This window comes from Sinocyclocheilus anshuiensis, unplaced genomic scaffold, assembly GCF_001515605.1.
Source record: "Sinocyclocheilus anshuiensis isolate Anshui unplaced genomic scaffold, SAMN03320099.WGS_v1.1 scaffold2862, whole genome shotgun sequence".
NCBI lineage: Eukaryota > Metazoa > Chordata > Actinopteri > Cypriniformes > Cyprinidae > Sinocyclocheilus > Sinocyclocheilus anshuiensis.
Genome location: NW_015542617.1, coordinates 45,695 through 64,218, shown reverse-complemented (window position 1 = coordinate 64,218; position 18,524 = coordinate 45,695). Strand labels below are relative to the sequence as shown.

The 18,524-nt window shown below is 36.0% G+C and overlaps 1 protein-coding gene across 1 annotated transcript in view; it reads right to left on the bottom strand.

Annotated features, from left to right (window-relative positions):
• LOC107694492 (bifunctional heparan sulfate N-deacetylase/N-sulfotransferase 1-like) overlaps positions 1-18,235 on the bottom strand; it is a 37,822-nt gene extending 19,587 nt beyond the window's left edge. The window contains exons 1-2 of the mRNA XM_016494198.1: positions 18,070-18,235; positions 2,608-3,424 (exon numbers count right to left, since the gene is read on the bottom strand). Coding sequence (XP_016349684.1) covers positions 2,608-3,126 — 519 coding nt within the window. The 5' untranslated portion in view covers positions 3,127-3,424; positions 18,070-18,235. The remainder of the gene's footprint in view (positions 1-2,607; positions 3,425-18,069) is intronic.
• Between the last annotated feature and the right edge of the window lie 289 nt (positions 18,236-18,524).

The following is an 18,524-nucleotide window of genomic DNA, read 5'->3' as shown; positions in this document are numbered from 1 at the left end:
TGGCGTATGTAAAAAGTCATATGATCATTCTTCAATGTACTATAACCTCCAATAAACACTTCATAAGTGGCTGCGCTCCAGTATAAGGGGCTTTTGACATTTATAAAATATCGCCAAAGTTTTGCGCAAATCTGTAATGGAAACACGCCTAGTGATAGTCTGGGGAGGCATATCCATGGAGGGACGCACAGACATCTAGAGGCTAGACAATGGCACCCTGACTGCAATAAGGTATCGGGATGAAATCCTTGGGCCCACTGTCAGACCCTACGCTGGTGCAGTAGGTCCTGGGTTCCTCCTGGTGCACGACAATGCCCTGGCCTCATGTGGCGAGAGCATGCAGGCAGTTCCTGGAGGAATTGATACCATTGAATGATACCACGCTCGCCTGACCTAAATCCAATAGAACACCTCTGGGACATTATGTTTCGGTCCATCCGACGCCACCAGGTTGCACCTCAGACTGTCCAGGAGCTCAGTGATGCACACATATATATATATATGTGCTGTCAAAATTAGCGCGTTAACGCAGGCGATTAATTTTTTCAGTTCAACGCGTTAAAAATATTTAACGCATTTAATGCAGGCTAATTTAAGGCTAGGGTTGGCCACTGCCCACAACTGCTGCTTCTGTCTCTTTTTTTTTTTTTTTAAGTGTATTTATTTAGTCGCAGAACGTTTCAGACTCCAGCTACACTTCAGTGCCAGGCATGATTCAAACGAGCGCGGAAATGGTACTGTGTTCGTAGTGCGTGCTCTTCTGTGCTCTTCTTAGCACTGTAGCCTGTATCATTTCATATCAAAGCATGAAATAAACTATGTGCATGCAATGTCGTGGTCAGTTAAGTCATAAAATTACCAAAAATGTGATTAAAGGTGCCTTAGGGGCCGTTCACATGTCGCTTCCATTATGAACGTCTGCATTTGAAATAACAAACTTGAGCGCGCAAAAGACACAACATGAGAACGGCCCCTTAAATCTGTGCATGCATGTAATATAGAATTCAGCCCTCTGTAGGTTGATCATTTTCATTTCCATCAAACGATGTGGCATCCCTTCGTTCCTAACACATTACCCAGTCCAGATCAGTATAGATATCCAGCATGATATTTTTCCCCATTGAGATCTGATGTGTTTTCAAAGTGTTCCTTTAATTTTTTTGAATATATATATATATATATATATATAGTTTAGGTGAAATACTACTATTAATAAGGTCCACTCCTTTAGCTTTATTTGAGATGGCATTTTATGATTTGAAACATTGAAATCTCTGAAATGGTTTTCAAAACTGTCCTGGAGCAGCCCAGCACTGTCTCCCTCATCTAACACACTTGATTCAACTCCTCAGTTCATTAGTAGAGACTTTAAGACCTGAAGTGGGTCAGAAAAATTAAAGAGATTTGAGAGAAAATAATAAGCTTCGTGTCAGATCTGCGTCACGTTGAGCAGCTGCAGCTCTTAAAAAATAGCAACCAAAATAACCTAATAACCAGCTGCTGTGATGATTGTTCATCAAAAAAAAAAAAAGAGGAAATCAATAACTTTTATAGCTATAAGGATTCATCTATATTTAATTTAGAATTTAGTGTTTGATTACTTTGTTCAATTTCTGTATATTTCTGCTGAAGGGCACAGGTAAATATGACATTGATTATAATGGGTTTATGTAAAGATTGTTTTAAGTTCAATTAAATGACAAGTTATTAAAGTCTAATAAATGTTAAAGTCTAATATATTAAGGTCTAATAAATGTTAAAATTGATAACTCTCAAAAAAAAAAAAAAGTCAAAAGACTTCAGGCCGGTTCCAGTCTGCCGTGCTGCTGAGTGGTTTGCGACTGTAGCTCCGTGTAGCTTCACTTTTCTATTGAATCGCTATCTTACTATCACTCTCTGTTGTTTAAAGTGATAAAATATAACTTAATTCCCACCATATTTCTGATATTATCTATCAAACTAATGTGGCTACTTTGATCGTTCGCCTTTAATCTAAAACCGCGAGTGCAGTGCGCCTGCTTCCATTCGCATTTCTATTCACATCTATTACCGTTTTCTTTTCTCTCTCGCTCCATTTTTCACAAGTTCATCAAACAACAGTGGTAAGTCGGAATCATTCATCAATCACGGTGAGTAATGGCTTCTTCTCCTGCTATTGTTGTTTGCACCGCTTGCCACATGTACAGTTTATCTCTCTCTGTCGGCAACCAGGGATTCACATGTGATAAATGCAGGGAAATAGTTAGGCTGACAGAGAGGATTTTAGAACTAGAGACACGTATCCAAACTTTAATTGAGGACAGTAAGAATGTGAGGGCCTTAGATACGGCTTTGGATGTGACTAGCTCAGGGAGTCCTGTACATTGTTCGGTTCTGGTCGTAGAGCCCCCGCAGCAGGGCGACTGGGTGACTGTGAGGCGGCATATTTGCCGTCTGCTGTCTGTAATGTCAACATAATCTCTAGCTCAAGATAGTCAAGAAGCTTTGAGACTACTGGATCACTTTCTCCAGGTATTACAAACCTCACTACTTACGGCAGTGTACTTTTCCCAGCAGAAAGTTTTTAATTCAGACTCAGAGCTGAAGGAGTGATACAGAGTCGCTCACCTTAAAGAAGCTGATCATTCCCACTCCAAACTCGATACAGTATCTGTCCAGTAACTCCCTGTTCCAGGCGTCCATGTTCACATACTTCAGGATGTTTTCGTACACAATAAGCACAAAGCGGCCCCGCTGTCCGTCCATTAATGTGGGCATGTCTCCTTTTCCGGGAGAGATTTCCGTCCGGTAGCGAAACCTCGCCGACTCCAGGATGGCCACGATCTCCTGTCCGAGCTGCGAATACGGACTCTCCACGAACACCAGCACGACCGGATCCGTCCGAGAGCCATCAGACGACAGTGTCCCACCCACTCCAGACAGGAAGGGGAGGGGCCGAGACGGGGTCACATAGAGGTCACCAACCGCATGTCCTGCTGCGAGCGACGGTTCCAGCTCTCGTTTGACGACAAACAGGAAGTAGGAAGAGAGGAAGACGCTGAGGACGCACAGGAGGAAGAGGAAGATGAAGCTGGTCTGTAGCGGCACCTGGCGAACGAGACGGCGCAGGCGGAGCACACCGAGCATCACACAAACAAATACAAACAAACAGCTGAAGGAAGGAAAACCGATGGATAAAGTTGTATCTACATGATTGGGATGTAAAATGAATGCAACAGAAATGTGTCTGTGCTTCTACGTGACCATCGCTGAGCTGAAGAGATGGGGTAGGGCTCAGAATTTGAGTGTATGTCTCTCGCCTGTCAGTCAAACTGACTCCGCCCTCTTGTCCACTTTTGATTGGTCACGAACTGCTGCGGGGGGCCGGCTCTGCTGTGATTGACAGATAATCATCGCTACAGTATTCCAGTGGACACCAGCACACCTGAAAGACATGAATATGAAAGTCAGAAAAAAATGTTTACAAGGAAGAATCAAAATTGATATAATAATAATAATAATAATAAATGTGTTTTTTACAGTGAATATTACAATAGTATTTTTTTATTTTATTTAATAATAATGAAAATGAATAATTTAATTTTACAGTGAAATATATATGATTATTAATATTATTATTGTTGTTGTTTTTGTTGTTAAATACTTGTTTTTAAAGTGAATATTACAATAGTAATATTTCTTATTTAGTTTAGTACATTATAATAACAATAATAACTCAATAAATAATATTTAATTAATAATAATATAATTTAATGTATTTATAAATAATATTTAAAAGACAACAACAACAACAATAATAATAATAATGTTTTGAATCTTTTTGATAATAATAATAATGTTTTAAATCATTTTAAAACACAATTTTTATTGCAATCAGATTTCCTCACACATTTTTCTTGCAAGACAATAAATCAAAGGTGTGTGTGTAGTTGAGAGAGAAACACACACACACAGAGCAGTATTTGAGTTTATGTGATGAAGACACAGCGCTCAGGGCATGAAGAGGAATATCAAAGTCAGATTAGAGCCACGGTGCGTTCAGACACACGCAGCAGGAGAGCAGCAGCTCTGGACGCTGACGGGTCGCTGTGGGCCGATGGGTTTGTTCTCAAAGGGTTTCAGGAACTATTTGGGCTGAATTTGCATAGATTTCACAGCGTCTTTGGATGAGACATGCTGCAACAGAGCCGTGAAATTGTGTCCTGATTCTCTGCCGGTGTAAAAATACACATCAGATTTATCCATAAATTCACAGAGAAGATAAAACTACAGACAGACGATGAAAACAAATGCTGTGGTCACATTTTCAATGGTCAAAAACTAAATCTGGGTCACTATGCACTAGCAGTCTCCAAAATAGACAGATATGCAAAATAATTAGTTACTCAGTAAATATATTACAAAATAAAAAAAGCATTTATAAAAATAGCATGACTATCATTATTATTATTATTATTATTATTATTATTATTAAATAAAATGTTAAAAATAAATTACTTTTGTAATATTTGACTGTAAAAATATTAAGACAAATTAATATATTTTTCTTAAATAAAATAGATATAAAAATAAATATAACCATTGTAATTTTAACTGTAGTTAAAACTAGTATTTAAGAAAAATTATTATCAAAACATTATCATAATCATTATTATTGTTACTATTAAATAAAATTTATAAAGGAAATTGTGATTTATGTCAGCCTGCTGCACATACAGACAGACAGAAGGAAAAAGAACGAGCACAGAAGTTGTTTGGTGACACTCAGGAGGGGGTTTGTTCTCATTTCACAGCACTTGCATGTGTCGAAATCGCAGAACGTCCCCACTGGGTCTTTGATATGAGCATGTGAGCGTTTGAGGACAGAAACGGCCCTCGAGAAGCATTGTTGGAGCCGCTGGCAGGAGAATGCGTTTGATATATGAGTGTGCAAACAAAAGCAGTGCTGGGACTCTGGAACGGGTCGGCCAATTGTGAAAGGGGCCAGCCGAACCCTCGGGGTCACAGCGAATCCTCAAGAAGCCCTGCGCTGACACCAAGAAACCACGCACTGTAGCAACCACTCGCTCTCCATGGAAACAGAGAGAAAGAATCGAGACTCAATCGGCCTGGAAACCTGAGGAGAAATTCTAGAACTCCTTTCAAAAACTCAGGAACTCACAATGGAAATTTAAAAGAATTTAAAGAATTTTAGAATTGCAAATTAAAATTCTACTTTAATTCTAAGGCCGGGTTGCATAAATCTATTTAAACAATGTGACCTTGTCCTTTGAGACTGGTCTTAACTTTAAGTCATAAAATTTCAAGTAATTTTAGACCAAAAAGTCAGACTGCAAACTTGGAATGGGTTGTTTCGTTTTTCAACTCAACCAGAGGTTCACATCTAAAATTGATTTACAATTATTTTTTCCGTTGAAAGAAATACATAAATGAAGAAGAAATCCAAAATATTAAATGTCACTGATGAATATTTACCGAGCAATCCACTATTTTGTAGAGGGGGATCAAAATGACAATTTTCACCTGAGGTTTGGAGCCAAATTGCAGTATGGAGAAAATATAAAATATATGGAGAAAATATATAAAATATATATAAAAAAAAAATTTACTTGACCTTGGGGAGGGGGGGGGCACCCCCTAATATAATGGTAGGGGAAACACTGGATTTATATCTTTGCAACCCTTGATGAATTTTGATGAATCAAAAATGTTCTGATAACTTTGTCATGAGTGTCTGAGAATGATTTGTGCTAATTTTCATGCAATGTGGACGATGTCCTAAAATCCCTGATAAGAAGTCAAAAATTCTAAATTCTAGATCTCTTGAGAAGTACGATTCTAGAATTCTCTCAGCAGATTCTAAAACTCAATCCACACAAGCCAATTTCATTAACGTGTGTTTTCAATTCCTTTTATCCTGCAACATCTCAATTCTTCTCTCTCTTCCCATTAAATATGAAATAGATGAATCTTTTCTTCTGCAAACACACCAACATTTCTGTGGCCCATATTCTGCCTCATAACCTCATCCTGACTGTGACGGATTCAGAACATGAAAGACTTTTATTACGAAGTCAGAAGTGGGTAAATGATTGAAGCAGAACCCCAGATGGCAGCTCAAGAGGACGAAGTCATCAGACATCAGCGGGAAACACAATCATGAGCGACAGATCCATGATGAGAAAATGAACAGTAACACCTCCGGCCATGTATGACACACCTCACACGCTTAACTCAACCCCATCGACCCACACGAACCAACCAACACAAGCGTGTTTATGTTATTGGATATTCTAGAGGAACAACCTGCTCGGATTCCCTTGAGACGGCCAATAGAGACCTGAAGGGCAGAGCGGCCGCTCATTTATCACTTTTGGCAGCTCTGGGGTTTGTGGGTTTGCGCTGAACACAATGACACGCGGGAGCGAGCAGCTTATTCAGCGTAGCGTTTAGCGGCAATTGCAATCAACACTTTAATTGCAATCAAAACTCAAAGTCAATAATCACTTCAGTTGCTCTGTGCAGGTGTGACGCCGCCGGCGATGATGCTAGAATTTGATTCTTACTTCTATACCGAGTTCTTGCTTTGGCCATGCAGGCTAGCAGATCAAAATATGATTTTATGGTGTCAAAATGTGACAGTCTTTATAACAGATACAGAGTTTGTATATAAAATTCAGAACTGAATTGGCTACAACACACAGGAAGTTGAAAAATTATTTAATGAACTTCAAATTCAAAAAAGAATTCAACATAGGCAATGCATTCCATGAAATTAATCTATCTAACTGAGATCTACCTCTAACTACATCTGTAACTATGTACCAGGGCTGGGTTAAAAAAAATATCCATTTCTCGACTTTAATCGATTCTCATTTTTACGAAACTATATTGATTCTTAAATCCCAAGAATCGTTTAGTCTAGCCTGTTTTCAGTTAATGGACAGAGGTTTGAAGGGCACCTCCCATCCAATAAATCGTAATAAGCATTGTGCTTTGGTACTTTTAATATGAAACAAAGTCTCAGATTTCAAATTCTGTCCATTCTATTGCAGTATTCAAACAATAAATGCCATTTTGGCGCTGTTTAATGTGGAGTGACAGATCCCTGTAGCGCCTCAGTTCAACAGACGCGGCAGCGCGAGGCGCACGTGAACCAATCATCTCCTCCACATTAATACCAGTTTCAGCACAAAATAAACATGACTAAACATCCGAAGGTGAGTTAAAAGAAAGAGTACAACTTTACAATCCGTATCCTGTCTCATGTAATCGCTCAATTAGTGTTTCAGCTACGCAAAGACGTCTATCTATCTATCTATCTATCTTTAACCATATCTATCCATCCATTCATCCATCATCTTTAACCATATCTATCTATCTATACATTTCTTTTCATTTCTGTTAATAGATTTCTATTTTTATTCATTTCACTACAAATTAATGTTCCTCACATTCAAAATTCATACTGGAATTCTGCATCCTTTTGCTGATTGAACGTAATATTCTATCCAGAACTCCACAGCAAACGCCTGTCAATGCCCTAGAATTATAACTAATAAGCACTTCTTATCAGTTAGCATGACGCCAAAGAGAAAGGAAAACTTGAAATTGCATCATATGACCCCTTTAATAACACAGGCAAATAGCAAAACACACTCACCTTTAAATCTGATTAAGGTTTTATCTTAAATCTATACATTTATTTAAATGTATCAAGCATCTCAACTTGAGTTTTACAGCAGTGCAGTAGCCTTGTAAAACGTTTGAGCCATTATGATTCAGTGATCTGTGAGACGACCAATGCTGTACTTTCATCAGCACGACTGATTTCCTGATTAATGAACCAAAAAACTGGAAAATGAAAAGAAAGATAAATTCTCATGAAGCACACTACAGAGGTTTGGATCTCTGAAGCGGGTGAGTTGTTGTCATGTTTGATGTCACAGCGGGTCATGTGGGTAGGGCTGCACGATTAATCGAATGCGATTGTCATGCGCATTTTGTTTAAAAAGCCGGTTCTGTAATCAGCAGGAAATCATCATCACGTGCTTTCAGATGGAGCAGAATTTACTACACAGAGCCGTAGTTCACTGACAAGATACGCAAAAAAAATCGCTGAAATCGTTCGCGATAATGACAGCTGTTTGCATAGCTTCTCAGTGAACTACGGCTCTGTGAAGTAAATGCTGCTCCATCTGAAAGCATGTGAAAATACCACATTTAATAACATATTTTTACTCCAAACTCACTTCATAACGTCAGTCGAGTGTTTGAAATAAATCCTTCTGTGAGATGATGCGGCTTCTTACACAGAATAAGGCACGCAACATATTTCATAGTATTTAAGCAGTGATAAAGGCATTGCATTATAAATATACTTTATTTTAATGAAAATTATAATAATAAGAACTCAGATAAACCGTATATTGCCGTAGTCGTGTGTTTATTAGTCACGTTGAATCAATGAAAGCAGTTGAATCTTCTGTTTATTCAGCTGCAGCGATAGGCATTTTCTGGGTTTCTTCTGCGAGGCGTATTTGGAGTTTCAGCACGAGAGCGCCCTCTGGCCTTCGGATGGAGATTTACTGCTGATCACAGAACCGTGCTTCACTGAAAGATACGCATGACAATCGCAGCTTCTGTCGAATCGCGATCTCAATTCCATTTCGATTTATCGTGCAGCCCTACATGTGGGTCAGATTTTCTACTGACTGTGGTGATGACATGTGACCTGTTCCGTCAAGAAGACCAATTATTATTCAGGGAAACACACTAATGAGTGCAGGAGTCACAGACTGTACATGGAGTTTGATCCCACATACAGCAGACGGACATCAACACACACACAAACCAGCAGATTAATCATTCAGCAGCAGTCAGGAGGACACATGTCAAATACACATAAACACACCTACCTCAATCAGATCTACAGTGTTACATGTCTTCAAATCAGTTGTGCAGTTGTGACACAGATGATTTTAAGTTAATGAGTGAAGAATACATTTTAATCAATTTATAATCTAAGAATAGGCTAGATTTGGACTCATTATTAATAGACTTATATGTTAATCAGGCCAATGAATCTGACAATATCCACCTATTTAACATGATCAAAATCACATGATAACCAATTAGCACAATTTACTGATGGCCTTGTCACTAAAATCATTATTTTTTATTATTTTTTAAATAAATTTTCTTTGAATTAATATATTAAACATAAACGTACATCTATGGCTGTCAGTCGCCACAGAAATAACTAACCAGACAAAAATCTTATGTATTTTTTTTTTTAATCATGGCATGCCTGATTTTTTATTTTGTCACCAAAAAAAACAAACAAACTTTATTCTCATATACAGCACACTCATGTAAAGCAATATATTCCATAGATCAAATCTTAACTAGCTACTTGATTATATCGGTGCAAAATGTAGGCTAAATATATCTCTCAGCTCTAATCTGCAAGATGCGACTATAAGGCATAAATATATTATAGACATTACTATCATGACTTTCTGTAAAGATGTTTTAAAACAATGCGTCTTGTGAAAAGTGCAAATAACCTTGTTGTTACTCCACTGAATTAACGTGTACATGAACACCAGAATGAACCAACTATCCACTAAGCACTTTTGATTGAGTACGTGTAATCATGCGTGTTTTAACAAAATACAGAATCCACATTTTTGCATGTAAACTGCATTAAATTGATCAAAAGTGACAATAAAGACATTTATAATGCTACAGAAGTTTTCTATTTCTAATAAATGCTTTCTAGGCTTTCTAAAAACCCATATAATAATATGATTATTAATATTACGGTTATAAGAAGTGCTAATAATCAGAACTGTTTCTCGAGCAGCATATCAGTATATAAGAATAATTTCTGATTTCTGAAGGATCATGTGACACTGAAGACTGGAGTAATGATGCTGAAAATTCAGCTTTATATAATAGTAATAAATTACATTTTAAAATATATTCACAAAGAAAACTGTTAATTTTAATGTTAACAATATTTTCACAGTTTTACTGTTTTTACTGTATTTTTGATCAAATAAGTACAGCCTTGATGAGCAAAAAAAAATAAATAAAAAAATAAAAAAAGTTAAAAAAATCTTACAGACCTCAAACTTTAAAATAGCAAGGCCTGCCCTCATATTGGCCTGCTACAGCACAGTAATGACCTCAGCAGAGACGTGCTGCTTAATATGAGATAATGAGCCCCGCTGAGACGAACGCTGCGCTTAATTACACGTGTTGACTGTACGTGATTGATTTCTCCCTCGTTAAGAGCCGAAGCGCTCTGTGTTTCTGCTGTAGAACAGCTTTGTAGCCGCTATTTAGTGATGAAAACTGAATCACTGCGAAGGAAAATGACCTAAAAGCGAAAGACTCTTTAATTTCAAACCATTACTGAGCAAATCTTTCCTAAACACAGCAGTGACGCCGAAACAAAACAAACGGCTGTGAGTACATGCTGGTCAAACGAACATGCTGGAGAGAGAGAAGGTGTTGCAATATTGGTCATCCATTTAAAGAGATCAATTATACATGAAAGTCTAAAAGAGCAACTACAACCGTTCTGTCCTGCAACATTTTCAAGTGTCCCGTTTCTCATGTTTCTCTGCAGTCAAAAGTCTCACTATGAACTCAAATGTTTCTCAATAAATGCATCCAAGAGCAAATCATTTCTAGCTTTTCCAAAAAAATCATTTGTCACTTTAAATAAAAGTTAACTGAAATTATATTATATTAATTATATTATATATAAGTGTGTGTGTGTGTTTGTATATATATATATATATATATATATATATATAGCCTATATATAAAATTAAGAATTTAAAATTAATTAATAATTTATTTTTTAAACATTTTTAAAACACTCATTTAGTTTCAGCTAGTTGCCAAGGCTACATTTCTCAGTTTCATTGTATGCTGCTGAAGTACTAAAATAAGTAAAACTAAAACTAATAAATAAAAGAAAAATGTTATATACAATTTAAAATAATAATAATAATATTAAAGCAATAAAACTATATAGACATTAAAAAAATTAAAAGAAAAAGAAAACTGACAAAAACAATCAAATTACTCAAATTAAAGTGACAAAAAATCTAAATCTAATACAAAAACTGAGACCATCAAGATGATACGGTGAGGAGAAGCAACTGTCCCGACTGCTTTTTAACATACAGCAGATAGAGAGATGTGTGTTACAGGGGCACGTGGGTAATGAGATCGCCTCACACACGCCGGCCGCTGATTTGAGCTGTGCCCTGTGACCTCTAACCTAAATCTGAGTCCAGACCTGCGTCCGGATTGGCCGAGAGCTGGTAACGGGTCAGATGATGTAACATGATCCCGACACCTCTGAGACCGGGACAACCACACATTCACCATCAGTGTCTATTCACTTCATGTTCCCTTCTAGCATTCAGTGACTACACACACAAGCAAAGTATCTTGGTCTTTTGCTGAGCACTGAAGTTCACGTTTGGTGACCTCTGACCTGTTGGGTTTGAATTTCGTTGCATACGGCTGTAATGTTGCTGACTAGACAACATCAGCGATGCAGCATTACATTAAGTGACAATAATGAATAGGGGTGGAACGGATCGCAGTTGATCTGTGATCAGTATGGATATGTATGGGTATGCATGTGATTCACAAATTAACTAACTATCATAGAGTTAAAGTTTATCATTTGCAAGTGTATTGTCTTGCTAATTTACACTTTCAAGAGAAAAGAGAGGAAAAAAACTAGCACTTTCAAGCAAAAGAAGAGGCGAAAGAGATTATTGGTTATTGGGGGTTTGTCACAACTGGCTGTTGGTCAAGTGTTTCTGAAATCACATCAACGAAATGCAGTGGCGTAACTTTGCTTTGAAAAGTGGTGGGGACACCGCGCAACTCGTTTTGCTAGTTTTTTATTTAATAGCCTAATTTACTTGGGGACTGGGTTTAGAGTTGGACAAACTTAATTTTTGCTTTTCAAAAATACATCGATGTACCAGGGGCGGCTCCAGAGAATTTTGAACGCAGGTGCTGAGGGGGTGCTAGATCATTGACAGAGGGAGCTGGGCAATTCAGGGCTCCAGACGCTATTAATCAATGCATGCTGATTAACTTTTATTGTAGATTATAGTTTCGATTTCACGATCTTGTCAGATTTTACAATAAAATATAATTGTCTGTTTTGCTTACATCTATACACCTTTCACCTTTTAAGACAAAAAAAAAAGATGGATTCATTATTTTTAATTAAAATGCACAACAACAATAAAACAGTAAGATTCAATGACAAACTAGCTTACAAAACGTTATTAACAAAAACGAATAAGATGATGCATGGCATAGGCCTACACGCTGTATTAGGCTATATAATGATGACTAATAAATTACAGAACGTTTAGCAAACACTGAGGAATCAAAAAAAAAGAGAGCGAGCCTCCATAGCATAACGTGAGGTAAACAGCAAAGATAAGCTTTTCAAAATGAAAACAAAACAAAAAGAAAAGTAAAACTAAACTTGCTGCCGGTGACACTGCTTGCATGTTTTTTCCCCCCACAAGAATACCAACATGTTCACCTTCTCTGGTTTAAGAAGCGGTCTTTTACTTTACTTTAGCATGAAACCCATCAATATTCGCGTCATTTTTGCGGAGCGCACCTTCTGCAATCAATAGTAAATATAACCAAAACAGGTTATTATAATTTTTATATGAATAATAAAATAAATATAAGGAAAACTCGCCCACTCGATTTTGTAATATTCTTTAATTTTGTAGTCCGTATAAAAAGGTGCATTTCTATTAAAGGCACGTCCATGTGGAGATGGCGAGTCAGCGTCGGCATTCGGCAACCTCATCTTTGCACCCGACACTGACTCAGAAAGCACTAGTTTATTAATAAATAATTAAAATGTCTTCTTTCCCCCCGACACGTTCAGAATCACTTTGCCGGTGCTTTGAGGCAATTGCTTTATGCGCGAGCAAATGCTATAGCCTAATGACATTACGAAAAGTGCGACAGCTGCAAATCACGTCGTTATTGCACTGCACGAGTTATGCATGGGTAAGGAGTCAAATGTTTTTTTTTTTTTATCACCCTAATTAGATTATGAAGAATGATTTGTTGATCTTGTTTATCCTTTAATACATACCTTCCGCAATATATTTTTTAATTACTTTCAAAAAGTGGTAGGGACAATATCGACCCTGGCAAAAAGTGGTGGGTACATGTCCCACCCGTCCCACCCGCAAATTACGCCTATGACGAAATGTGTTGTTTCTGAAACAACACAATGAAAATAAATAAATAAAAAACACCAAATGTTTTCATAAACTTGGAAAAAGAAGCAATTCTAGAGAAGTTTTAGGACTTGAATAAAAGCTCAAATGGTTTAATATTTGAAAGTTGAGTTATTAAAAAAGCCTTAAATATTATTGTTGTAATTTTACAATGAAATAATACAAAGAAAATCTTATTCTGTAATATTTAATTTAGTTAATAAGTTAAAAGTTTTTAAGTTGTTATTTTTATTACTAGTATCACCATCATCATATCAAATACGACAATAATAATAAAAATGTGTAAAATACTAATTATTATTGTAGTAGTAATAATAATGATAATGATAATAATAATTACATTGTTATTATTATTATTATTATTATTATTGTAGTCATATTTATATATAAATCACAATTTTGTGGTATATCTAGAGATTTAAACATTGTGAATCGTAAATTACATTTTTTAAATCACAAAAAAATAATAATTATCTAGAGATTTAAACATTGTGAATCGTAAATTACATTTTTTAAATCACAAAAAATAATAATAAAAATTAATTAATTCAAAAATGCAATTAGAATTTTTTTCCACATTGTGCAACCCTAAATACTGATGGCTTTAAAATAGTGTGCAGTTTTAGTAGTAGTAATAATAATAGTAATAGTAATAATAATAATTATTATTATTATATTATTTATAAATACTAGATTTTATTTTACAGTGAAATATTTTAAGTAATGATAATTTTTAAATCACAAAAATACAATAATTCAATTAGATTTTTTTTGCCCCACATTGTGCAACCCTAAATCCTGATGGCTTTAAAAATAGTAGGCAGTGTGCAGTACATACTGCTCAGTATTCAGTAAGCAGTAAATTTGTAATTGCCAAAATAAATGAAAAAAGGAAATCTCTGATGTGTCCCGTCCCAACTTCCTGTCTAAAGTGGAAATGTGTTAAAACGAGTGGGAAAACTGCGCTTATCAAGCTATTTTGAGTGGCATTTAAAGGCAAAAGCCTTTAACCAAGTTGTTTAAAATATTTTCAAAATAATTAGCATCAATAACAATAAAACAACAGATTCATGGCGACACCAATGGGAGTCTATCAGAGGGAAAGAGAGACATCAGCCGTCTGTGTGTAAGTGAGTGCATAATGTCCTGCTCTACACATGCTGACCTCACATATCCCACAACGCACTGCATGATGAATGAGCACTGCACGAGCTGCTGTCCTCCCATGATCCTCTCTGCTTCACTTCCTCTCTCTCCACCTGCCCGACAGAGTGATTAATGTCTGCTCTGTGCTGCTCGACACAAAGACACATTACACAGACCCCACTCAGAGCTCAGTCTTCTTTTCCAGTGAAAACATTCAGAAATTAACATACATTTATTTGGGAAGGAAAATGATTTAAGATTATAAGTCTTGTTTCTGAGAAATTAATCAAAATGAAGAGAGTTTATGCTTAAAACAAGAACAACTATCTACCAATGGGCTCAGGCGTTTTCTAGTCTATCAGCAGATGTTTCTAAGCATAGACTCACTTCAATTTGATGCATTTTTCAGAAAACAAGACTTTATTAAGTAATTTTGCAATTGAAGTAAATGGCTCTTGATATAAGAACAATTTTAGTATTTATACTGGAAAACATATATATATATATATATATATATGTGTGTATATATACAGTGCCCTCCACTAATATTGGCACCCTTGGTAAATATGAGCAAAGGCAGCTGTTTTTTGATCTTTCATTCAAAAAATTCACAAACATTCTAACCTTTCATTGAAGTAAAAGAATTGAAAGTGGGGAGAAAATGTCATGATGAAATAAATGCTTTCTCTAGTTCATGTTGGCCACAATTATAAAATGATAACATGTAAAATAAATTGGCAGCCTCAGACTTTTGGAGCCCTTTGCACATAAATACACAATAAAAAGATTTTCAGATTATTGGAGTACGTTTTACAATAAAATACTATATAATTCAATGTGCTATTCGCCGTTTTTATTGGTAAAATTTACTAGCAATTTCTGAGTGAAATTAGTTTCAAAGTAAAATGTACACCAATTTTTTGTGCGTGTGTGTGTGTCGTGTGTGTGTCGTGCGTGTGTGCGTGTGTGTGTCATGTGTCGTGCATGTGTGTGTGTGTGTTGTGCTGTGTTTCGTGCGTGTGTGTGTCGTGCGTGTGTGTGTGTGTTGTGCGTGTGTGTGTGTCGTGCGTGTGTGTGTGTCGTGGTTCCTTCTGTTCACCTTGAGGGCAAACGATTTGAGTAATGACATCATCCAAAATCAGACCCCACTGAACAGATGAAGATTTCAGAGTCAAATTACCCACAATCCATCACTCTATGCCAAACGACAGCTGCCAACCTGCCTCTCCTCAGGACAGAATAAATAAAGGATTGTAGTTTCCTGACAAACGCCAGTGTTTGTGTTTCTCTGCAGACGGAAGCTCATTATGCAGCAGTGATATTAAGGGTTAAACAGCTCACGGTCTGTCGGGACGAGTCTCTGAGTTACTGAACAGCTCAATGTGCGGATGTAAAATTATGAATTCACAAACAGAGCAGACCTAAAGAAAGAGTTTTAGTATAAACACACATAAATGTTTGATTTATGGGCCGCTTTATCTTAAAAAGAGGCAAAACAATGTACATTTTTCATGTACTGTTATTAATTAAATTACCAAAAGTCCAAAAATTGTGAAACTGAATCAAAATGAAGCCTAATTTGCACAATGAAGTCAGTTTGTATTTTAATACAGAAAAGTAGATTATGATTTTACTGATAATTACGATTGCAATTAAAAGAAAAAGATCAAATTTTGCGATTATATATCAATGTTGCTACAAATAAACAACAACAATAATCATAATAATAAAAACAACTAATTATTATTATTACTACTACTACTAAAATAAAAATATTACTAAAAAAGAAAATAATAAATTATTATTATTATTATTATTATTACTACTGCTAAAATTAAAATATAAAAATACTAAAAAGAAAATAAGAAATTGTTTTTACTATTGTAATATTTTACTTTAAAAGAAAATCTAGTATTTAAAATAATAATAATAATAATAATAACAATCATCATCATCATTATTATCACTAAAATAAAAATAAGATATTACTAAATAAAATCAAAATAAGATTTTTTTTATTATTGTAATATTTCACTGTAAAATAAAATATAGTATTTAAAATATATACAATAATTATTATAATTATTATTATTATTATTATTACTACTAAAATAAAAAATATAAAAATGACTAAAGAAAAACAAAATAAGAAACTGCTTTATACTATTGTAATATTTCACTGTAAAATAAAAAATCCAGTCTTTAAAAATATAATAATAATAATAATAATAATAATTTTACTTTTCAAATGTAAAATGCAGCCTTCATTTCTTAATTTTCTAATCATTTGCATTTTATTTCAATTAATCGTGCAGCCCCAAAGTATCTGATTCAGACGGAATCGTTCTGACTCGGATGCTACTGGAAACACAATCAATCAATCGGCACTTAAACAGACAAATCAACCAATAAACTCCTCACTGCAGCTCTCAAGACCCGGAAAACACACAACAGGCGTCAGTTCAGCTAAAAATAAACTTTGCACACAGGACAGCTGTGAAGTGGATGGAGTTCATGGGTCATGTGCAAACACACACACACACACACATTCATATTAAAGAGGATACTCACTTAATGGATTTTGATCTAATCAGTCAAATAGATTTGTAAAAACTGCTGTCTGAAACTACTCATGATTCAATTAGATTCATTCATGATTCACAACAAACAACCTCAATATGACACTACAAAAGCATACTAAAATCAAACATATGAAGCACTTACAGAACGTTTGGGGGAAAATGTATCGTTTTTTACTGTAATCTCACATGCTGAGATTAGCATCTCATGCACAACGCCTGTGAAAAATAAAGAAACTGGAACTCAAACACTTTTTATCTAGTCCTACGTCTCATCTATGACCATAAAAATTGCTTCTTTATTTTAAATTTAGGACTTACTTTAATAGGCTATTTCACATCAAATGTTTACATATAGTCATATTACATATAGATCAAATAATAACTGAATTTTCACAAATTCAAAAGTTTACATATACACTTATCTCCTAAGAAACGGTCTTTAATTGCAGATTCCGCTAAAAAAAAAAAGAAGTAAACTTAACTCTCCGTAGCTTTGAAAGCAAGATCCGAGCAAAATAAATCACAACATACATGACTGTCATGTGAGTGTGCGCAGTTCATCTAAATCAGGTTTTACACACAGTTCATTTAATTAACCCAAATAACGCAATTTACCCATCATGTGATACTTTATTCGATCAGAACTGTTTGACGCCATTCAAGAATGCTGAAAGATGTATAGTACAGTAAACATCAAATGCACTATGATTTACCTCAGGTGACTGCATCTCGCATATGTTTTCACAGAAAGTAGCCTATATGTACACTAAAGTTTCATAAAAATGCATAAAATGAGCTAAATGCAAAGGCAATGTGCAAAAAAACACACAACAACAACATCGGCTCCTACAGTTAATTCGTCTGTAAACACATCAGAACATCCTACACACTGAATCAAGCCCTAACAACAGGTGCTGATCCCATCACTGGTACAGGATTGTGTCAAAAACACTAAATAATACGAACTCAAGCCTGTTGTTTAGTGTCAGAACATGTAGCGGATTGTCATTTAACGTTACCCGATTCACAGCAGAACCGGGCTGCGTCGCTCCTTCAGCGCTGCTGCGGAGAAACGCTCATCCTGCGACGCCGTTCCGACCGTATTCCGGTAAATCCGCCCCGTCCTGCGTGCGTCTCGCGCGGTGCGCACGAGCAAACCGAGAGACGCCAGCTGAGAGAAACACACGTGCGCCGAACTGACGCGTTCCACGCGCTCGGCGATAGAGGGCGACAGACTCTACATTCACAAACACACAGCGCGTTATTAAAGCGTTAGAGGGCGACGACCAGTGGTCAGAGGACGATAACTATAACTAGGCTACATGGTGTGTTGTGTTCAGGTCCTCCTGCGAAGTTCGACGTCAAGTGCGCTCTTTGGTCGGGGTTCAGTCGTAATTATGACTTTGTGGTGACCTTCAAGCGTGTTTAATTGGCAAATACGATCGTTCCAACATAACTTGAACGCAGTTAGTAA